The 22,140-nt window shown below is 52.0% G+C and overlaps 1 protein-coding gene across 1 annotated transcript in view; it reads left to right on the top strand.

Moving 5' to 3' along the window:
- The window catches only part of Muc5b (mucin 5B, oligomeric mucus/gel-forming), a 31,372-nt gene extending 14,873 nt beyond the window's left edge, over positions 1–16,499 (top strand). The window contains exons 28-46 of the mRNA XM_085841110.1: positions 330–8,249; positions 8,413–8,594; positions 8,896–9,064; positions 9,932–10,188; positions 10,464–10,650; positions 10,754–10,979; positions 11,072–11,250; positions 11,332–11,401; positions 11,483–11,583; positions 12,032–12,063; positions 12,318–12,498; positions 12,830–12,934; positions 13,049–13,086; positions 13,338–13,451; positions 14,016–14,102; positions 14,202–14,324; positions 14,467–14,512; positions 15,057–15,165; positions 15,712–16,499. Of these exons, the coding sequence (XP_085697236.1) occupies positions 330–8,249; positions 8,413–8,594; positions 8,896–9,064; positions 9,932–10,188; positions 10,464–10,650; positions 10,754–10,979; positions 11,072–11,250; positions 11,332–11,401; positions 11,483–11,583; positions 12,032–12,063; positions 12,318–12,498; positions 12,830–12,934; positions 13,049–13,086; positions 13,338–13,451; positions 14,016–14,102; positions 14,202–14,324; positions 14,467–14,512; positions 15,057–15,165; positions 15,712–15,901 (10,316 nt within the window). The 3' untranslated portion in view covers positions 15,902–16,499. The remainder of the gene's footprint in view (positions 1–329; positions 8,250–8,412; positions 8,595–8,895; positions 9,065–9,931; positions 10,189–10,463; positions 10,651–10,753; positions 10,980–11,071; positions 11,251–11,331; positions 11,402–11,482; positions 11,584–12,031; positions 12,064–12,317; positions 12,499–12,829; positions 12,935–13,048; positions 13,087–13,337; positions 13,452–14,015; positions 14,103–14,201; positions 14,325–14,466; positions 14,513–15,056; positions 15,166–15,711) is intronic.
- The last annotated feature ends 5,641 nt before the right edge of the window (positions 16,500–22,140 follow it).

The following is a 22,140-nucleotide window of genomic DNA, read 5'->3' as shown; positions in this document are numbered from 1 at the left end:
GGACTCCAGCTGCAGAGACATGCTGGGTCCTGACCCATTATCTGGTAGCCCAGGCTCTGCCTGGTAGCCATGACCTCACCCCTCCCTTTCTGGTCCCCAAGACTCTTTAGTACAACTGGTAGGGCTGGCACCAGAGACCACAAAAATCCCCAGGTTCCATTTGTCTTTGGTTGTGTCATACCTCAGTCAGTGAGCTCTTTCCAGATTGGCTGGCAGGTCCTGGATTCAGGTCAGGAATAGTCCTAACTTCTGTAAAGGTGCAGCACCCTCTGTTTCTGTACTCTGTGGTCAGAGGAACTGAGCAGGGCCATTTATTGCTTTCCCCACAGGCTCAGCTTCCACTGTGTCTACCGTGTGTGTTCATGAGGTCTGCCACTGGTCCATTTGGTATGATGAGAGCCATCCAGAGGCTGGCATGACAGGCGGGGACTTTGAAACATTTGAGAACCTGAGGAAGAAAGGGCACCAGGTGTGTCAAACCCCCGTTGGCATCGAATGCCGTGCAGTGAAATTCCCTAGCATGGACTTAGAGAAGCTGGGTCAGAAGGTCAGCTGTGACCCATCCACTGGGCTGAGATGCTTCAACAGTGAACAGAGCCCCCCGCTGTGCCACGACTATGAGCTGAGGGTTCTCTGTTGTGATTATGTGCCCTGTGGCTCCTCTCTGACCTTGGGCATAAGTACCACTCCCTCCCAGCCTGACACCAGCAGAAGACCCTCTTCGCCTACACTTACCACTCATACAGCATCCTCAGAATCACAGTCCTGGACCAGAGAAGAGAAAAAGACATCAGTGGATAAAACTCACAGCTCAAGACAAACAGTGCCATTTACCTCAAACAGCAGACATACTTCACCTTCTATGTCGTCAGCCAGCAGCCTCCCCCTGTCCAACCCTACCTGGACTACAACACTGAAAGCGACCAACGAGAACACAATGCTTAGCTCCCGGACAACAGCAGTATTCACTTCACAAACCAGGTCTACTTCAAGGCCCAGCACAGTCACACAGCCAGCCAGCAGCCCTGAGACCTCCTCCACTACCTGCCAACCCCAATGTCAGTGGACAAAGTGGATCGATGTAGACTACCCTTCATCTAGCATTGATGGAGGAGACATCGAGACATATGAGAATATCAAGGCCAATGGAGAAAAAATCTGTGAGAAGCCCCAGGACATCAGGTGTATGGCCCAGAACTACCCTGGAATGAATGTGGACGAGTTGGGACAGAAAGTGAAGTGTGATGTCAGCTCTGGTCTGGTGTGCTACAACAAGGACCAGGGAAGCACTTTCCAGATGTGCTACAACTACCTGATCAAGGTGCTCTGTTGCAGTGTTAGCCACTGCCAGGGATCTACCACCCCTGCAGGGTCGGTCTCAACAACAGAAACTGCCACCTCCACTCCCCAGACCCTGTCCTCCAAGCCTTTGCCCAACACTAGTTCAATTGAGACCTGGTCTCCCTCAGGCCCTACTACCAGTACGGAAGCCACAGAGTTGCCCACCCTTTGGACCCTGAGGACAAGTGTGTCGTCCCCACCCACCAGTCCTCTCACAGTCTCCTCAGTGAGCACTGAGCATCCCAAGAGTCTAGAGTCCTCTGGCAGCCCATCAGTGGTGACTGGCTGGTCCACCTCTCGAGGGCACTCCCTGCCTCCCAGCAGTCCCCACACTACCAATTCACTCTCAGCAACAACCTCAAGGGCTTCCCTGTCCAGCATGACAACCATCTCCACCTCCCTGACCACTGCTGGGCCCTCCAGTCCTCCTCATGGAGGCACGACCACACACCCAGCCACCACTGCCTCCACGACCAGAGCAGTTACTGAGACCTTGTCCTCAAGACCCCATACCAAGACCACCTCAGAGCTCCCTACAGTTCCCTCAGCCAGCTCCACAGCAGGACCTGGCACACAGACCGGGTCCACTTCAAGGCCCAGCACAGTAACACAGCCAGCCAGCAGCCCTGAGACCTCCTCCACTACCTGCCAACCCCAATGTCAGTGGACAGAGTGGATCGATGTAGACTACCCTTCATCTAGCATTGATGGAGGAGACATCGAGACATATGAGAATATCAGGGCCAATGGAGAAAAAATCTGTGAGAAGCCTCAGGACATCAGGTGTATGGCCCAGAACTACCCTGGAGTGAATGTGGACGAGTTGGGACAGAAAGTGAAGTGTGATGTCAGCTCTGGTCTGGTGTGCTACAACAAGGACCAGGGAAGCACTTTCCCGATGTGCTACAACTACCTGATCAAGGTGCTCTGTTGTAGTGTTAGCCACTGCCAGGGATCTACCACCCCTGCAGGGTCGGTCTCAACAACAGAAACTGCCACCTCCACTCCCCAGACCCTGTCCTCCAAGCCTTTGCCCAACACTAGTTCAATTGAGACCTGGTCTCCCTCAGGCCCTACTACCAGTACGGAAGCCACAGAGTTGCCCACCCTTTGGACCCTGAGGACAAGTGTGTCGTCCCCACCCACCACTCCTCTCACAGTCTCCTCAGTGAGCACTGAGCATCCCAAGAGTCTAGAGTCCTCTGGCAGCCCATCAGTGGTGACTGGCTGGTCCACCTCTCGAGGGCACTCCCTGCCTCCCAGCAGTCCCCACACTACCAATTCACTCTCAGCAACAACCTCAAGGGCTTCCCTGTCCAGCATGACAACCATCTCCACCTCCCTGACCACTGCTGGGCCCTCCAGTCCTCCTCATGGAGGCACGACCACACACCCAGCCACCACTGCCTCCACGACCAGAGCAGTTACTGAGACCTTGTCCTCAAGACCCCATACCAAGACCACCTCAGAGCTCCCTACAGTTCCCTCAGCCAGCTCCACAGCAGGACCTGGCACACAGACCGGGTCCACTTCAAGGCCCAGCACAGTTACACAGCCAGCCAGCAGCCCTGAGACATCCTCCACCACCTGCCAACCCCAATGTCAGTGGACAAAGTGGATCGATGTAGACTACCCTTCATCTAGCATTGATGGAGGAGACATCGAGACATATGAGAATATCAGGGCCAATGGAGAAAAAATCTGTGAGAAGCCCCAGGACATCAGGTGTATGGCCCAGAACTACCCCGAAGTGAATGTGGACGAGTTGGGACAGAAAGTGAAGTGTGATGTCAGCTCTGGTCTGGTGTGCTACAACAAGGACCAGGGAGGCACTTTCCCGATGTGCTACAACTACCTGATCAAGGTGCTCTGTTGTAGTGTTAGCCACTGCCAGGGATCTACCACCCCTGCAGGGTCGGTCTCAACAACAGAAACTGCCACCTCCACTCCCCAGACCCTGTCCTCCAAGCCTTTGCCCAACACTAGTTCAATTGAGACCTGGTCTCCCTCAGGCCCTACTACCAGTACGGAAGCCACAGAGTTGCCCACCCTTTGGACCCTGAGGACAAGTGTGTCGTCCCCACCCACCACTCCTCTCACAGTCTCCTCAGTGAGCACTGAGCATCCCAAGAGCCTAGAGTCCTCTGGCAGCCCATCAGTGGTGACTGGCTGGTCCACCTCTCGAGGGCACTCCCTGCCTCCCAGCAGTCCCCACACTACCAATTCACTCTCAGCAACAACCTCAAGGGCTTCCCTGTCCAGCATGACAACCATCTCCACCTCCCTGACCACTGCTGGGCCCTCCAGTCCTCCTCATGGAGGCACGACCACACACCCAGCCACCACTGCCTCCATGACCAGAGCAGTTACTGAGACCTTGTCCTCAAGACCCCATACCAAGACCACCTCAGAGCTCCCTACAGTTCCCTCAGCCAGCTCCACAGCAGGACCTGGCACACAGACCGGGTCCACTTCAAGGCCCAGCACAGTCACACAGCCAGCCAGCAGCCCTGAGACCTCCTCCACTACCTGCCAACCCCAATGTCAGTGGACAGAGTGGATTGATGTAGACTACCCTTCATCTAGCATTGATGGAGGAGACATCGAGACATATGAGAATATCAGGGCCAATGGAGAAAAAATCTGTGAGAAGCCTCAGGACATCAGGTGTATGGCCCAGAACTACCCCGGAGTGAATGTGGACGAGTTGGGACAGAAAGTGAAGTGTGATGTCAGCTCTGGTCTGGTGTGCTACAACAAGGACCAGGGAAGCACTTTCCCGATGTGCTACAACTACCTGATCAAGGTGCTCTGTTGTAGTGTTAGCCACTGCCAGGGATCTACCACCCCTGCAGGGTCGGTCTCAACAACAGAAACTGCCACCTCCACTCCCCAGACCCTGTCCTCCAAGCCTTTGCCCAACACTAGTTCAATTGAGACCTGGTCTCCCTCAGGCCCTACTACCAGTACGGAAGCCACAGAGTTGCCCACCCTTTGGACCCTGAGGACAAGTGTGTCGTCCCCACCCACCAGTCCTCTCACAGTCTCCTCAGTGAGCACTGAGCATCCCAAGAGTCTAGAGTCCTCTGGCAGCCCATCAGTGGTGACTGGCTGGTCCACCTCTCGAGGGCACTCCCTGCCTCCCAGCAGTCCCCACACTACCAATTCACTCTCAGCAACAACCTCAAGGGCTTCCCTGTCCAGCATGACAACCATCTCCACCTCCCTGACCACTGCTGGGCCCTCCAGTCCTCCTCATGGAGGCACGACCACACACCCAGCCACCACTGCCTCCACGACCAGAGCAGTTACTGAGACCTTGTCCTCAAGACCCCATACCAAGACCACCTCAGAGCTCCCTACAGTTCCCTCAGCCAGCTCCACAGCAGGACCTGGCACACAGACCGGGTCCACTTCAAGGCCCAGCACAGTTACACAGCCAGCCAGCAGCCCTGAGACCTCCTCCACTACCTGCCAACCCCAATGTCAGTGGACAGAGTGGATCGATGTAGACTACCCTTCATCTAGCATTGATGGAGGAGACATCGAGACATATGAGAATATCAGGGCCAATGGAGAAAAAATCTGTGAGAAGCCCCAGGACATCAGGTGTATGGCCCAGAACTACCCCGGAGTGAATGTGGACGAGTTGGGACAGAAAGTGAAGTGTGATGTCAGCTCTGGTCTGGTGTGCTACAACAAGGACCAGGGAGGCACTTTACCAATGTGCTACAACTACCTGATCCAGGTGCTCTGTTGCAGTGTTAGCCACTGCCAGGGATCTACCACCGCTGCAGGGTCAGCTCCCACAACAGGAACTGCCTCAACTGCCACTTCTGGGACTGCTACGCATACTTCCTGGCCTGTGTCCAGCATGCCTACCAGCACCAGCAGCACAGAGTCACTTTCTTCCTCTGGAAAAACCACAGTCCTTACCACAGCTTCTTCTGTAGCCACAGGCACACCCAGAGAGACTCAAACCTCATCCTTGCAAACCACTGGTCTCTCCTCAGCCCTTACAACCACAGGGACCAGTTCCACAGGCTGTAAATCTCAATGCACCTGGACAGAATGGCTGGACAGTGACAAACCCCAACCTGGCCAGTTTGAAGGAGACATCGAGACCTACTATCATATTCAGAACAAGACAGGTATCAAGATATGCAAGAAACCCGTGGACATCGAGTGTGAAGCTGTCCTCTTTCCCAACATATCCTTCCAGAAGCTGGGCCAGGAGGTGGTTTGTAATGTGGACTTTGGACTCATCTGTAGGAACAGCAAGCAGAGTGACAACCAAATCTGTTTCAACTACCACATCCGTGTTCTCTGCTGTGAGGAAGATACCAGCTGTATCGGCACAACTGGACCACTGTCTACCACCTCCACATCAGTACCTGGATTTTCCAGCACAGTCTCCACGTCCACAACAAGCAAGTTGCCATCAGAGGAGCCAAAACCCTCAACTTCATTCACAACTCAAAGTAGACCCTCTACCCCCAGGACGGAGAAGATTGTCTCCATCACCACAGCTAGGACTACTGGGAGTTACCCTGTCTCTAGTCTCTCTACCTCTCCAGCCTCTCCCACCAGCCTTCTCCCAACTTCAGAAGAGCCACATTCAGGTAAACCAAGTACAAGTTCATGGACAGCCTCCTCCAATGTTCCAAGCACTGCCAAGCCAACCACCTCCACTGGCAGACAGTTCTCTAGAACAAAAACCACATTGTGGAATAGCCTCCCTTCTAGTACCCCAACCATGGCCACCAGATCCATCCAGCCCATTTCTACCACAATGACAACCAGGAACCCTCAAACACTAGTCACCAGTGACATTTCCAAAACCAACTCTATGTTGCCTAGTAGGCCCCATGTCACAACATCTTCAGCCACATCAACAAGTGGGAGTCAGATGAGCAAGTCATACTCCTCCACCTCCCTGACCTCTGCTGGGCCCTCCAGTCCTCCTCATAGAGGCACGACCACACACCCAGCCACCAGCCCTGAGACATCCTCCACCACCTGCCAACCCCAATGTCAGTGGACAAAGTGGATCGATGTAGACTACCCTTCATCTAGCATTGATGGAGGAGACATTGAGACATATGAGAATATCAGGGCCAATGGAGAAAAAATCTGTGAGAAGCCCCAGGACATCAGGTGTATGGCCCAGAACTACCCCGAAGTGAATGTGGACGAGTTGGGACAGAAAGTGAAGTGTGATGTCAGCTCTGGTCTGGTGTGCTACAACAAGGACCAGGGAGGCACTTTCCCGATGTGCTACAACTACCTGATCAAGGTGCTCTGTTGTAGTGTTAGCCACTGCCAGGGATCTACCACCCCTACAGGGTCGGCCCCAATAACAGGATCAGCAACTACTGCCACTCAGACCCTGAGTTCTAAGCCTCTTCCCAACACTAGTCTGACCGTGACCAGTCCTCACTCAGTCTCCACCACAGTAGCAACAAGCATCTCGAGTGTCACGGAAACCAGCAGCCCAAGAAGCGTCTCCTCAATTCATACAACACCCAAGATCTTTCCTGAGACATTACTGTCGACGACTGGCTTGACAACACAGCAAACGTCGTCAACTGGAATCTGGACAAGTATACTTACGGGTACAGCTGGCACTGTCTCCTCAACATCTCTGTCCACCAGCCTAGAGTCTACCACAGGCATAACAGAGGTGTCCACCAGTATACCAGTGACATCTACCCTACCAGTAACTGTGACTAATGCTACTACCCCCCAGGGCACGACACTCTGCCAACCCAAGTGTAAGTGGACTGAATGGTTTGATGTGGATTCACCGACCTCGGGAGCAGCAAAAGGGGACATGGAAACTTATGAAAATATCAGGGCCTCTGGTAAGAAGATGTGCCAGGCACCAGAGAAAATTGAGTGTCGGGCAGAGAACTACCCTGCAGTGAGCATCGATAAGGTCGGCCAAGTAGTAAGCTGCAACCTGGAAACGGGGCTGATCTGCAAAAATGAAGACCAGAAAGATGATTTCAAAATGTGCTTTAACTACAATATACGTGTGCTTTGCTGTGATGACTATAGCCACTGTCCTACCACCCCTTACACCACCATCAAGTCTCCCCTGGTCCCTTTCACAACCTCAGTGTCCTCGAGCATGGAGTCCACCTTTCAGACTAACCGTCCTGCCAGCTCTTCAGGGCCAAGCACCCAAGCATCCACATGGTCTACACTTCCTAACTCAGGCTGTACACCTCGCTGCAAATGGACAGAGTGGTTTGACGCAGACTACCCTAACCCCGGCCCCAGAGGCGGGGACTTTGAGGTCTATGCAGTATTTCGTGAGGTTGGCTACATCTTCTGTGATCAGCCCAAGGACATTGAGTGCCGTTCAGAGAAAGAGCCAGACAGGCCCCTGGAAACTCTAGAGCAGGTGGTCCAGTGTGATGTGCGATTCGGGCTGATATGCAAAAATATCAACCAATCAGGACCTTTGCAGTATTGTGACAACTACCATGTGCGCCTCCTCTGCTGTGACAACTATAGCCACTGTACCTCGTCACCCATGGCCACCATGTCCACTGCTCTTTCTTCCTCTCACCTGCCATCTGCTCACACTTCCCTGGCTTTGAATACTTTTCCCCCCGGACTCAGTAGTTCCAGCGAGCCCCACTCCTCTTCCCTGATGTCTACTCACACCTCTACAATGTTGACCACAGAGACTTCACCTATAGCCACTGGCCCCACTGTGGCCCCATCCTCAACCTCAGGGACCCCTTATACCCCCAAAGTTTCCCCCAGCAGCCAGGTGACCTTCAGTGTGACTACTGCTTTTTCCTCCGTCTTCAGTACCCCCAGGCCTGTCTTTTCCAGCCATGCATCTTCCCCATCACCCTGTTTCTGTCAGGCATTTGGGCAGCTGTTCTTACCTGGTGAGTAGACAAGCCCATGTCCTCCCTACTCTATGTCCCCTGTCAGTTTTCAGAGCTATGAGCCCTCAGGCTACCCCTCAGACCCTATACCTCCTCCCCCTGGCACTAGCCTGCCTCTTTAGCTGGGGTGTCGCTATGTTTTCTTGTGTCCTTTCCCTCACAGGGGATATCATCTACAATAAGACTGATGGAGCTGGCTGCCAGTTCTATGCCATCTGCAACCAGTATTGTGATGTTGACCGCTTCCAGGGTACCTGCCCCTCCTCTTCACCTCCAATGTCTTCTACCACTGAACCTCTGCCTCCCCTGCTTCCTGGCTGTGATAATGCTATCCCTCCCCGGCAGGTGAGTTTCCCTTCCCCCTCCAGCTCCCTCCAGTGTGGTGTGATTTTGGGTTGTCAGGGACAACTGCTTTGGGGTTAAGCCATGGCTCTCAGCAGCACCCCAGCCCTGTGGCCTGTCTCAGTGACCTGCCTTCCAGTAGCTAGCTCCTTTTGAGAGGGGTGCACAGGCTCTGGAGTCTTGATCAGCAGACACTGGCTGCCTTCTGGCATTCAGAGCTGTGGGAACCTAGAGCTGCAGACAGGACAGGGCTTGAGTCTCCACACAAGCTCCAGGTAAACCCCCTGTATGTCTTCTCCCTCAGGTGAATGAGTCTTGGACCCTGGAGAACTGCACAGTGGCCAGGTGCCAGGGCAACAATCAAATCATTCTCCTTGAGCCAGAGCCTGTGGACAATGTCACCTGTGCCAACCGTCACTTGCCTATCAAAGTGTGGGACAAGGAGCCTTGCCACTTCCACTACGAGTGTGAATGTGAGCAGAGGGCAGGCATGGGGCAGCTCAGCAAGGTGGGACAGCACCGAGGCATCAGACCTCAGTGTCTGTCAATCTCAGACAGCATGTGCACACGCTGTGCTAGCCTGCAAGCAGTGTGCACATGGAGGTGTAGAACATGGATGTGACACAGGCAGGGGCTGTAACCAGAGAGAGGCAGGGTGGCACTGATGACAACTTCCATTACTGGATGATAAATGACTCAAGTTTGGGACTTAGAACTGAAAACTCTTAGGGTCTCCCATCTCCAAGCTAGAGCCAGATCAAATCATGCAAGGCCACACTCCCTATGGAGGCTGGGGAGAGTCCTTCCTGCCTTTGCAGGTTAAGGGCTATGGGAGTCCTTGGCTTGTGGCTTCATTGCTTCATTCGGCCTCCATCTTCTTATGACCTTCTGCTCCGTGTCTCTCTATCACTTATAAGTACACTGTCAGTAGGTTCAAGGGACACTGGCTGTTTATGCAGGTACCTGGTGCAGTATGGGAACATCTTCCAGATATGGTTGCCCTACAGATATTTCAGCAGCAATACTGAGGGCCAGTGTGGTGAGTAGTCACAACCTGGCTCATTATGGTTCTCTAAGTGGGGGAAGAAACAGGTCTATGGGAAACAGCGGAAGCTGATATAATCCCTGCCTTACTGCACCAGGTACCTGCACAAACAGCCAGATAGACATTCTAGGTAACTTGGAATGGTCCCATTTTAAGACCATCATATTCACAATAACTATAGTTTGGGAGACACCTATTTTATAGATGTAGCAACTGTTCCCTTGAGGTACTAGTTCCTGAGGTGGCACTGGGTAACATGGTTGGAGAGTGAGTCTCCAACTGTAATCTCCCATAGGCTTCTGCAGTGGATGGGGGCACTCACACTACCTGACATTCGATGGCACCTCCTATACTTTCCTGGATAACTGTACCTCGGTGCTCATGAGAGAGATCCACCCTCGCCATGGTAACCTGAACATCCTTGCCCACAGCTACTACTGTGGGGCTACCACAAATGTCACCTCCTGTCCCCGTGCCCTCAGTGTGTACTACAACTCCATGGAGATTATCCTTACCATCACCACCACTGATGGTGGGAAGGAAGAGAGCCTGGTGAGTCTTGTGATAGGTAGGGCCCCCATACCACACTGCAAACATGAGGTCTAGATATGGGGTGACATAGACAGAGAGGAAAAGCCCCGAGGACCAAGAACATTCTCCCCTCTGCAGAAATGGCCTGTAGGAGCTGGCCTACGCAAAGAAATGACTCCTAGCTCTAGACTGAGGAAGACAATAGGAATGCCCCTTGTGTTTGGGAGGGGGAACTCCCAAAGCAGCGTGCTGCCTAGCTGGCCCTCTGATTATTGGTTCCCTCTGGACATCCCTAGATTATATGGGACCAGATGTGGATACGGTCAGGCTTCAGTAAGAATGGTGTGACCGTGTCCTTGAGTGGGGCCACCACAATGAGTGTCAACATTTCCACCATTGGCACCATCATCACCTTTGATGGGAACATCTTCCAGATATGGTTGCCCTACAGATATTTCAGCAGCAATACTGAGGGCCAGTGTGGTGAGTAGTCACGACCTGGCTCATTATGGTTCTCTAAGTGGGGGAAGAAACAGGTCTATGGGAAACAGTGGAAGCTGATATAATCCCTGCCTTACTGCACCAGGTACCTGCACAAACAGCCAGATAGACGACTGCCGCCGGCCTGATGGCACCATAGCTTCTGACTGCCAGGACATGGCCAAAGAATGGCTGGTGCCTGGGAACAGTAGCAGCAGCTGCTTAGCTCAGCCTAGCCCTCTCCCCAGCACCACTCCCCAGACCCCAGTGTCCAGCACACTGACCTCCACCCCGTGCCCCTCTGCACCTCTCTGTGAGCTGATGCTGAGCCAGTGAGTCACCCTTTGGGGTGGTGGGGCTGGGCAGTAGTTCCCTTGGCCAACCTCCCTGCTGAGCTCCCAGCCCTGACCACTTACTGTCATAGGGTCTTCGCAGAGTGCCACAGGCTCATCCCTCCAGATGCCTTCTTCAGAAGCTGTGTCAGTGACCACTGCAATGCCAATATTACTGACATGCTCTGTCAGAGCCTGGAGGCCTATGCAGCACTCTGCCGGGCCCAAGGTGTATGTACCAACTGGCGTAATGCCACTGGAGGCTTGTGTGGTAAGTTGGAAGCATCCAACTTAGGGCTCCAGCTTCCTTGGTTCTTCTGAACCTGTTTGATGACACTCTTTGTGCCCACAGACCTCTCCTGTCCACCCACTAAGGAATACAGGCCCTGTGGACCCCTGCATCCGGCATCCTGCAGCTCGAGGTGAGTGCTACCTCAGTGACAGGGAATGTGGAGGTACTGACTGATTTCTGATGTATGCTCTGCTGCTCCTCCACACATTAGGACCCAGGACAGTACAACTGGGATGCTGGCAGAGGGCTGCTTCTGCCCTGAGAACCAGCTCCTCTTCAACTCACGCATGGACATCTGTGTGTCAGAGTGTCGTAAGTGCCATTCACCTACCATAAGACAAACCCTGCCCCACCTCTGCCCTCCATAGGGTCCCTCCTCACCTCCCAAGCCAGGATCCTGTTCAGCCTGACTAGTGTGAGAGAAGACCCTGGTGAGGCCATAATTCCTACAGATGTCAAAAGGCCTCCTGTAAGCCTGCCACCATTCTGTCTAAACTTTGCTGCTTGGGGCTGGTCAGAGAGCCTGTCTACCTTCACCACTAAGAGCTAGCATCTCAACATCTAATCTTACTACTGTCCCAGGGACCTGACAGCCTCAGAATTCTCTAGGACCTTCTGTTCCATCCTGGGAAAAGATAGAGGTCTTGGCTTGGGTACAGGTAGCCAGAGCTAAGAGCACAGTCCTCTTAGCTTATAACCCCCTTCTGCCTGACCTTGAATCCCAGCATCTTCGGTAATAACTTTACTCATTTCTTTCCAGCCTGCGTGGGACCAGACGGGCTACCCAAGTTTGTGAGTAGTGCTGCTCGCTGGCCTCTGCTTGAGTTAAAGTAAAGATCATGAAGAAGGGAGGGAGGGAGGGAGGGAAGCCAAGTCTTCACCCAGGAAGCTGATATGGGCTCCTAGGCTTCCTTCCTGCTGCCACTCTGGGCAGCAGAGAGCTAACCTGCTTAGGGTAAACCACGGCCTGGAGTTGAGTTCAGGTAGACAGGCCAGGGACTTTAGGACCTCAGAGCCTTCAGGGATCCTGATTTGGCCTGTTTCAGCCTGGAGAACACTGGATCAGCAACTGTCAGGCCTGTGTGTGTGAGCCCGGCTCTGTGTCGGTACAGTGTGAGCCAGTGAAGTGTGAGAGCCAGGATAAACCCCCACAGTGCACAGAAGCTGGCTTTGTGACTGTGACCTGGCCCAGTGCTGACAATCCATGCTGCCCTGAGACACTGTGTGGTGAGCATCCTGGGGACATAGAAGAGTCTCACTCTAGCTTAGCTGCACTGGGCCATGTGAGAGATGGGGGATGAGCTCAAGATGCTTCAGCTTTTCACCTAAAAATGAAGCTGGCGACCTCTGGTCTGAGCTAACAAAGCAGAGAATTGGTGAGGACCAAGAGGGTCAAAGACTGAGGGGATTTGTTGAAACCCAGAAAAACTGTGAAGCACACTAGGTACCGGGGGGGGGGGGGGGGGGATGACACCAGAGGCCAGTATTTCCAGAAAGGAAGAAGACGGGAAGGGGGTGGATAAATGGGCAGTGTCCTGACAGAACTTCCTCTCAACAGTTTGCAATTCAACCACCTGCCCCAAGAACCTGCCCACGTGTGAGCCAGGGTATGAGCTGGTTCAGACCCATGAGAATAGCAGCTGCTGCCCCAGCTACAGCTGTCGTAAGTAGGAATGGGGCAGAAGCATGGGCGAGGGGACACTGAGCCTGGTTGCAGTGGAGTCCAGGGTTTGTGCCCTGCTGCCAGATGTATATACACAATCCCCTTTCCTTTCAGGACCTAAGCTGTGTACACACAATGACACCATTTATGGGGTAAGGGCTCAGTCCAGGCAAGGTGGATGGCCGGGGTAGGTTGAGGTAGGTGGGAAGCCCATGTCCCCCGGTCCCTGGTCTTGTCTTGACATTCTTGCCATGGATGGCAGATCTGAAGAGGGGGTTTGGGCCCTTCAGAGGGAAAATATCTGGGCCCTGTGGGCTCTACCTGGATTCAGTTATACATCCTGACCTGATACGCTCACCCATATCTGCCTTGCCTTCTGAGTCACTCTTCTCTTCTGCTCCAGGTCGGCACAACCTTCCCAGGGGGTCCCTGCCAGACATGCACCTGCCTCTCTGATGGTGACCAAGAGCCAAAAGTAGAGTGTAAGGAGATAAACTGTACCACCTCTTGTCCCCAGGTGAGCCTGTGGCCCAGAAAACATGCTAAGAGGCTACCCATGGCAGCCTATCACTGAGAGTCCTCCAGTTCACCCTCAGTTTGAGGTCTTGTTCTTTTCCACTGGGAAAAGTAGGTGGAGAGTAAGGACTAGAGGACAGGACCTGCAGGCTGATGGACTAGAAACGGGTCTATATGGTACCAATAGACAAGTGGTTCTCAATCTGTGGGTCGCAGTGCCTCTGAGGGTCAAACAACTCTTCACATATCAGATAACCTGTCTGTCAGATACACTACGATTCATAACAGTAGCAAAATTACAGTTATGAAGTAGCAATGAAGTAATTTTATGGTGGTCAGTCACTACAACAGGAGAAACTGTTTTAAAAGGCTGTAGTATTAGGAAGATTGAGAACCACTGCAGTCAACAAAGAGAAGCAGGGTGAGCTAAGCTGTAAGACCTGGGAACACAGCAAAGATATGACCTTTCTGCAGTTCCTGTTAAGGAAGCCCAGAGCCCCAAGTGTGTGCTTAGGAGGGTAACTGGGATACATGAGAGACCTGACCATCTCTCCTGTCCCCACAGGGCTTCAAGTACACGCTGGTGCCAGAGCAGTGCTGCGGGGAGTGCCTGCAAAATGCCTGCCTCACACCAGAGGGCCATGCAGTACAGGTAATAGGAGAGGGTGGAAGGAGAACTACCCTTGAGCAGGTCTCGGCCACAAGTGGATCAATTGCTGCCTGGACCTCTACTGTGTGATTTACTTTCCAGCCCAATGAAACCTGGGTGAACAGTCCTGTGGACAACTGCACTGCATACCACTGTATGTCTGAGAATGGAGTCTATGTACTGACCCCAGTCCCCACGTCTTGCCCTGATGTATCCAACTGTACGGTATGTGCCTGGGAGGCCCTGCCTTTGGGTGGTCCACCCTTATAATGCCCCTGAAAGGCTCTGCCCCAAGGAGTCTGTGTTTCTACAGCTTGTTCCCCTATCCCAACTCTGCTCCAGTCTTGTTCTATTCTTGGCTCTGTAGGGAACCCTAAGGAAAACAGGTTGCTGTTACTCCTGTGAAAAAGAGGGTAAGTTGCAGACATCTTCTATCTCCTTCAGCTCCATCCAGTTCCCACCAAAAGCAATACAAGTTTCTCCCATGGGATGGCAGATCCCACCAGGGTCCCAGGATGAGAGAAGGGGTAGGCCACCCATGAAAGGTGTGTCAGTTACTTCTCACACTGCTGTGACAAAACATGGGAAAAAGTCATTTTAAGGAAGGAAGGACTTGTTTGGCTCCTGGCGGGAGTGTGCCGTTCCCACCATGGTGGGGAGACAAGAGTGGCCACAAGAGTAGAGGCAGATGTCTGCAGCCAGGAAGCAGCGAGGGATGAACGATGGCTGGCAGCTCACTTTCTCCTTTCCATTCAGGCTGAGACCCCTGCCCATGGAGGTCTGGCCACATCCAGCGTGGGTCTTTTCTCATAAATTAACTTAATCTAGAAAATCTGAGCTTCTCTCTTAGGTGATTCTAGATCCTGTCAAATTGACATCATGGAGGGTGAGCTTTACCAGGTCCAGGGGCTCCAAGTAAGGGTCTAGGGTTCCTGCACTGGCCTGTCTACTTTGCAGACTCAAGTACCTGTCAAGTGCACGTAAATGCGACTGTCTTGCGGTATAAGGGCTGTGAGACAGAGGTCAACATCACCTTCTGCGAGGGTTCCTGTTCTGGAATATCCAAGTGAGTGGGTACCTAACCTCCCCTGAAGAGTACAGCAAAACTAGTTGCTACTTGTCACCTTGGGTCTCACAGAGACTGTCCCCTGCTTAGGGTCAGAAGGTCACATATAGCTATCTGCACAAAATAGGAGTTTGGTTGGGGACTCATGGACAGGAATCTGAATATGTGTGTAAGGGATCAGGCAGTATTGGATCCCTCTGTTAGCCCTAGATGGCCCCAGGCTGTGGTTGGCTGTGAAGAGGGAGTGTCCAGGAAGGTTGAGAGTCTGTAGTTAAAGAGGGCAGGAAAAATGGCCAGAGGTTCACTTCAGGGCTTAGGGTGGCTTTCCAGAGGGAACATCTGTACAGGATCAGCAGAATGGAAGGGGAATAGAAGCACAGAAGGCTATGAGAGATGGAGCAGGGTTTAAAGAGAGTCCAGGAGGGCTAAGGCTTTGTGTTTAAGAAAGCAGCCATGCTGGACAGTCAAGCGGCTGTCAAGAGCCCACAGAGGACCATGAATGATTCTAATTCTACTGCTAAGAGGAGCACCCTCCCATGTCCACAGGTACTCCATGGAGGCCCAGGCCATGGAGCGCCAGTGCACCTGCTGTCAGGAGAGCAAGGTCCATGATGTAGCTGTAACTATGCAGTGTCCTGATGGTACAGTCATCCAGCACACCTATACCCACATCGATGAGTGCAACTGTGCCCCGGCCTGCAGCTCCCTGCCTGGGACTTCCATGATTGCTTCCTAGAGCCCATTGCTAGAAGGCAATTGCATCCCCAACCCCTTATGTCCCTCCACCTGGGGCAGAACCTGCACAACTGACCATGAGAACCTTAGGCAGGCAAGCTCCCTGAGGCCCACAAGAACCCTCTGTGGCCCTCACTGCCTCTGCTCCACCCTCCTCCGCCTGCCACTGGTAAGACCAGCATCAAAGAAGGTGGTGGAGCAATCAAGATCCCCTTGAGGAGGGTTCCAGGAGAGGATCTGGCCCTGAGGGGCCTGTTGGCTGTTTTGGCCTCATCCTCTGTGAGAGCCTGTGGCTATAGGGCTCCCCACAGCAAGCCTGTGTGTCCTATGTCACATAAAACAAGCTCTGTGTCAGGCATCTCACGCTCACAAAAGCAGATGGGACTGTCCAAGCAAGATCAGCTTCCAGGGAGCTGTATCAAGCAAGGTGGCTGCCTGCTGGAGGGGCTCTGGGATCTGGGGTTGAAGAGGGGTCTGTGCTCACTCATCCCTAAGCTGCAATAAACCCTGGCACTGTGTGTCTCCTCTGGTGTCTTTTCGTGGGCACTCTGTGTAGCTCCCTGTTTGTGGTTCAAAGTTGCCAGGAACAGAGCTAGAGCTCTCAATAGAACACGAGGGATAAGAAGGCATCTAAGAGGAATAGGGGAGAGGTACCTAGCCATTGGCTGGACACTGAGAGCATGGGCAGGAGCAAAGCAAGCCAGGGACCCACACACCAGCCTCACAGCCACTGAACCCAAGGGCAGCATCAGGACATCCTAGGCAGACAGAGGAGCCTGTGGGCTGAGGAGGCCATCCTAGCACCCATCAGTGTGGTGGCTGCAATGGGCAGACACATGGAGAAGGGTGCTTTGCACTGCTCAAACACCAAGAAGCTGTGGCTACATTGGTGCTAGGACCCTAAGTCCTGTTCTGCCTCCTCAGGTGCACTATATTTAAGATACCTGTCAATGACTGGCTTACTATACACGTGGCTATCAGTTGCTCCTTTCTTTCCCGCCCTCTGTTGAGAGTGGAGAACACTCCATGCATGTGGCAGGGAATTACAGGGTTGGAAATGTGGGGCTCGCTCTATGGCTTAGGTTCCAGAGGTAGGAGTGGAAAGAAGGAAACATGACAAGGGGAAACTATGTGTAGTGTGGGGCTGATAATGTCCTGGCTGGACTGCGTAGGAAGGGTACAAGATAATCTCCAGATGTACAGAATGTGGCCAATGGTGGGGCCGTGACCTGGGAAGATAAAGACACAGTGGTTAGCTATGGCCCCAAAAGCTTCTGGAGAAGAAACCAGAGGGGACCTGCTATGGGCTGTGGGCTACTCCCTGCTCCCCAGAAGTGGATGCAAACAGACCCAGTGTGGCAAAGCTCCTGGGCCTGGGGTGGAACACCCAGGCCCTCACAGATGTGGCCAGTAAGCCTGCCTTTCCTATGCACTTGGTGAGGTCTATCTGGCAGACAGCATGCCGGGGATTGACCAACATGGTCCAGCGGTTGATGAGGCACTGGGTGTGCTGAGGGACAGCAGGAGGATACAGAAGTCAGTTTCTCTAAGCTCACCTTTGACCTAAGAGTGTGGCTTCCAGGACAGGAAATTCCATGTGCCTGTCCTCATGAAGCCACAGCAAAATGCTGATTCCTCAACCCCTCCCAGTGAGGCATGGCACCATCACTGGGAGTCGAGAGCATCATTTGGTAGGGATGCTCTCAGATGTTAAGGTCCTCCATGTCAAGGGACACTATGGCCACATATATAGTGTGCACCATCACTGTTCTACCCACTGGGGAAACAGAGGTACCAAGAGATGAAAACCTGCTTCAGCAGGAACAAGGCCTGCTTCAGCCAGGGCAGCAGACACAATAGTCCATGCTAAAAATCTAAGGCCTGAACAGGGCCCAAGGAAAATCACAGCAAGACACAATGAATAAACAAGTTGCTCTAGGTCCACTTTAAATATATTCTAAGAGGGATTCTGCCTTCTAGATGGGAGAGTGGGTTATCTCTTCCGCACAGTGACAAAAGAGAACTGCAGCCACAAGTTGGATTAAGTAGGAAGCAGACAGACATCCTTCTGAAAAAAAGACATTAGCAATATACCAGCCATGACAGAGCAGCCCAAGGGTCCACATCAGGAGGCCCAATACCCTTCCTAATAGGGAGTTTACACTTAGCTCCTAAATCACTGGGCCCCTGGCTCTCCAAGTGAGGCAGAGTCAGGAAACAAAATGGGACCAAGCACCAGGCACTCAGGTTTGCAGGTGAAGTAGGGTGGCTTTAGAGAAGTGATTTAAGGTTATCGGTGATACATCTGAAGTTCTCCCAAAGGAAAGAGCAGAAAGAGAGTTGGGCACATACCTGTAATTCCAGCACTCTAGCGGGTAAGGCATGCGGATCACCAGCTGTAGGCCAGCCTGGGCTATACAGTGAGACCCTGAAGAGAGAGGAGGGTGTGTGTGTGAGTACCAGAATGTTCTTGCTGGTGTTACAGTCATGAGGAGGAAGGAAGGATGCTGCTCAGCCTGGAGAAAGCTGGATGCGGACATGCTTGCCTTCTGTTTCCACATTTCCACCCTATAGCTTTTAAATAGATCTTGGATGCAGGGTCATGTTTCCATAGATAGCACAGCAGAGGTCTGTAGCTCAAAAAAAAAAAAAAAAAAAAACATGCTGGTAGAGTTGGCTTCAAAATATAAATGAGAGGCTAGAGAGAAGGCTCCGTGGTTAAGAGCACTTGATGTTCTTCCCAAGGACCCAAGTTTGATTCCTAGCAACTACATGGCAGCTTACAACCATTTCTAACTCATCCCTGGGGATGTGACAACCTCTTCTGGCCCCCACAGGCACTAGGCATCCACGTGGTACATAGACACATATGCAGACAAAACACACATACACATAAAATGATAAAAAATTAAAAACATAAATGAGGGGCCGGGGCATAGCTCAACAGGTAAAGGCACTTGTCACTCAAGCCTGGCTACTAAGTACAAATTCCAGGAACCTGCATGAGGGAGGGGAGAAGTGACTCCAAAAGTTATCCTCTGACCTCCATATGCACAAGAAGGCACACACACACACACACACACACACACACACACACACACACACACGATGGCATGTGTGTGCCCACACATACACCATACATTCACACACAATATTAATATATGAAACTTTAAGTAAAGGGAAATGGCTCAGTTGGTAGAATGCTTGCCACATAGACATGAGGATTTGAGTTGAATCCCCAGAACCCACATAAAGGTAGGACTTTGTACTGTGTGTTGTAGTATTAGTGCTGGGAAGGTAGAGAAGACAGGCAGACTCCTGGAACTCACCAGCCAGCCAGCTCAGCCTACTTGGTAAGGTCTAGGCCTGGTCTCTACCCTGTCTCAAAAATCAAGGTGGGCAGCACCTGAGGGACAACACCTAGGGTTGACCACTAACCTCCACATGCATGTGAACACACACACACACACACACACACACACCAAAAACAGAAATAAAAGGAATCGTCTTGATCCTTTGCCTGAACTTACAACAAATGTGCTCTCTCCTAAGTGCCCGGGGAAGTCTCAAGGGCCCAGCGTGTTAAGCAGGCAGGTAAGCACTCTGGGAAGTGGTGCTGAGCAGCTCTGCCTTGTGTACCTGGGGGACCTACCCAAGGCCCTGTGGTGGAAACACAGTGGACACTGTTCCTCCCACAAACAGCACTTGGGGAATGTGAGGAGGAGGAGGCACACAAGCTCACAAACACAGCTGGGAAAGGTCTGCTCCACCGGAGGCAGGGAGGATGCTTGGGAAGGAAGGGAAGTGTTTTAATTAATGTTCTGTTGCTGTGAAGAGACACTCTGACCAAGGCAACTCTTAATAATGGAACATTTAATTGGAGGCTTGCTTATAACTTCAGAGTTGGTTTATTATCATCATGATGGGAAGCAGATAGGCAGATTGCTATGCTGGGGCAGTAGCTGAGAGCTTTACATCCTAATCCACAGGCAAGAGGCAGAGAAGAAACACAAGCATAGGCTTTTGAGACCACAAAGTCCACCCCCTATGACATATTTCCTTCAAAGGTCACACCTACTCCAACAAGGCCATACTTCCTAATCCTTCTCAAATGGCTACAACTGAGGAGCAAGCATTTGAACTTAAGAGCCTATACAGGCCATTCTCATTCAAACCATTATGAAGCTAAGCAGGAAGGAGAAGCCTGAGGAATGAGGAGCCCAGGGTGGCCCTACAAGGACAAGTGAACAAGTTCAAAGGCCACAAGGAGAACATGCAAGTACCCACAAGCAGAGGATTGTCAGAGAGCTGGGCACTGCCTTGGAGGGTCTCTGCCAGCCACTGAGATGAAGAGACAAAAGAACTTGGACCATGAAGGATGCAGAGTAAATGTGGGCATAGAATAGAGTGTAGCTGTCAGAGAACAGAAACACAGAGCCAGCGTCCAACCTTACCACAAGTCCTTATTCTTCCTGTGCTCACATGATATTCCTAGGAAGAACTGACCTAGCTCTCTGCTGCTCTGTTTACTCTTCCAGCATCCTGCTGATGTCCTAGATCCAGTGATATCTCCATCTCTGTATCTCCACACTATCTGGCTGACTATGCTCTGCCTCCTGGAACCTTCTTCCCAGCCCCTCCATTGTGAACACTCTGGTGGCTTCTCTCCAGCACAGTCTGGGCTGCCACCTTGCTAAGCCTGCTCTGTACCTTAAGAGGCCAGGAGGGGACTCTCCTTTTCTCTGGCATTTCAGCTGACCTGGAGCCTGAGGCACACAGTATCATGGTGACCCACTTAGCTTTCCTGTGAGGCAATCTGATTTCATGCTTTCTGCTGTCCCTTCGGAACTATGGAGATCTGAGTTAGCATGGGCCCCATAGGCTCATATATTTGAATGTTTGGTTCCTGGCTTTTTACAAAAGATTAGGAGGTATGGACTTGGAGAAATGCTACTGTGGCTGGGCTCTGAGATTTCAAAAGCCCATGCCAGGCCTAATCTCTCTTTTCTCTGCCTCCTGCTTTCAAATCAGTATGTAAGCTCTCGGCTACTGCTGTAGCATCAAGCCTGCCAGCCAGCCAGCCTGCCTGCCTGCTACCATACTCCCCATAATGATCAGGGACTAACTTCTGAAACCGCCCCCAATTAAATGCTTCCTTTTATAAGCTGCCTTGGTCATGGTGTCTCTTTCCAGCAACAGAACAATAACATATTCAGCACCTCAGACAGGTAAAAGAAGTTAAGAACTATGCAAGGGGAGACCATGTAACTTTCTTTAAAACCTAAAGTAGAAAAAGCTTTCCTGGGGCTGGTGAGATGGCTCAGCGGGTAAGAGCACCCGACTGCTCTTCCGAAGGTCCAGAGTTCAAATCCCAGCAACCACATGGTGGCTCACAACCATCCGTAACGAGATCTGGGGCCCTCTTCTGGAGTGTCTGAAGACAGCTACAGTGTACTTACATATAATAAATAAATAAATCTTTAAAAAAAAAAAAAAAAAGAAAAAGCTTTCCTAATAAAAATAAAGTGCGGAATAAAAATGTAAAAACTACACAGGAAAAGATTAGTAAACTTGGCAATACGTAAAAAGGAAAATCTTTTCATGAAATAAAATCAACGGCAATGTAAAAAACAAGAGATGGGGAAGGCAAAGCCCCTGCAGCCCCTGCCAGAGTTAATGCCTGCAACATGAAACTGTGGTTTAGTTTCTGTGGTGCTGAGGACCGAGCCTAGGGCTTTGTGCATGCTAGGCAAGCATTCTATGACTGAGTCCAATGCCTGCAACAATAGAAAAGGTAGCTGAGAACAAAGAAGAGACCCACAGCCCCAAAAGAGACCTGACCAGAGGCTGGAAGGGACCGCACAAAAGCAAGCACATGTTCCTCAGATGCACAGAACCTGCTCAGGCTTGCTCCAGGTCAGAGAAACTCACGTGACAGCTGAACTGCAGGGGCCCAGCAGGGAGCAGCAGGACCTGAGAGGTATGCCCATCCTAGATTTTACCCTGCGCTTAGTATCTTGTCATCCAGAGATCTGTTCCAAAGACGGCTATGTCACAGTCACACTAGGAACAACTGAAAAGTCCCTAGAAGAGACACTCCAGTGGTGTGAATGGCACCTGAAAGAAGGCTGTGTGGCAGCTGGGGTCTTCTGGGCACCTAAGTAAGACAGGCAGAAGAGGGAAAAGAGGCTGAGATCTGTGTGGCTGCGGATACTCAGCATACACTGTGTCAAGGAAAGA

This window comes from Mus caroli, unplaced genomic scaffold, assembly GCF_978045245.1.
Source record: "Mus caroli unplaced genomic scaffold, Mus_caroli_1 scaffold_8, whole genome shotgun sequence".
Taxonomy (NCBI): domain Eukaryota; kingdom Metazoa; phylum Chordata; class Mammalia; order Rodentia; family Muridae; genus Mus; species Mus caroli.
The sequence above is the reverse complement of the archived record's forward strand: the minus strand, read 5'-3'. Positions and strand labels throughout refer to the sequence as shown.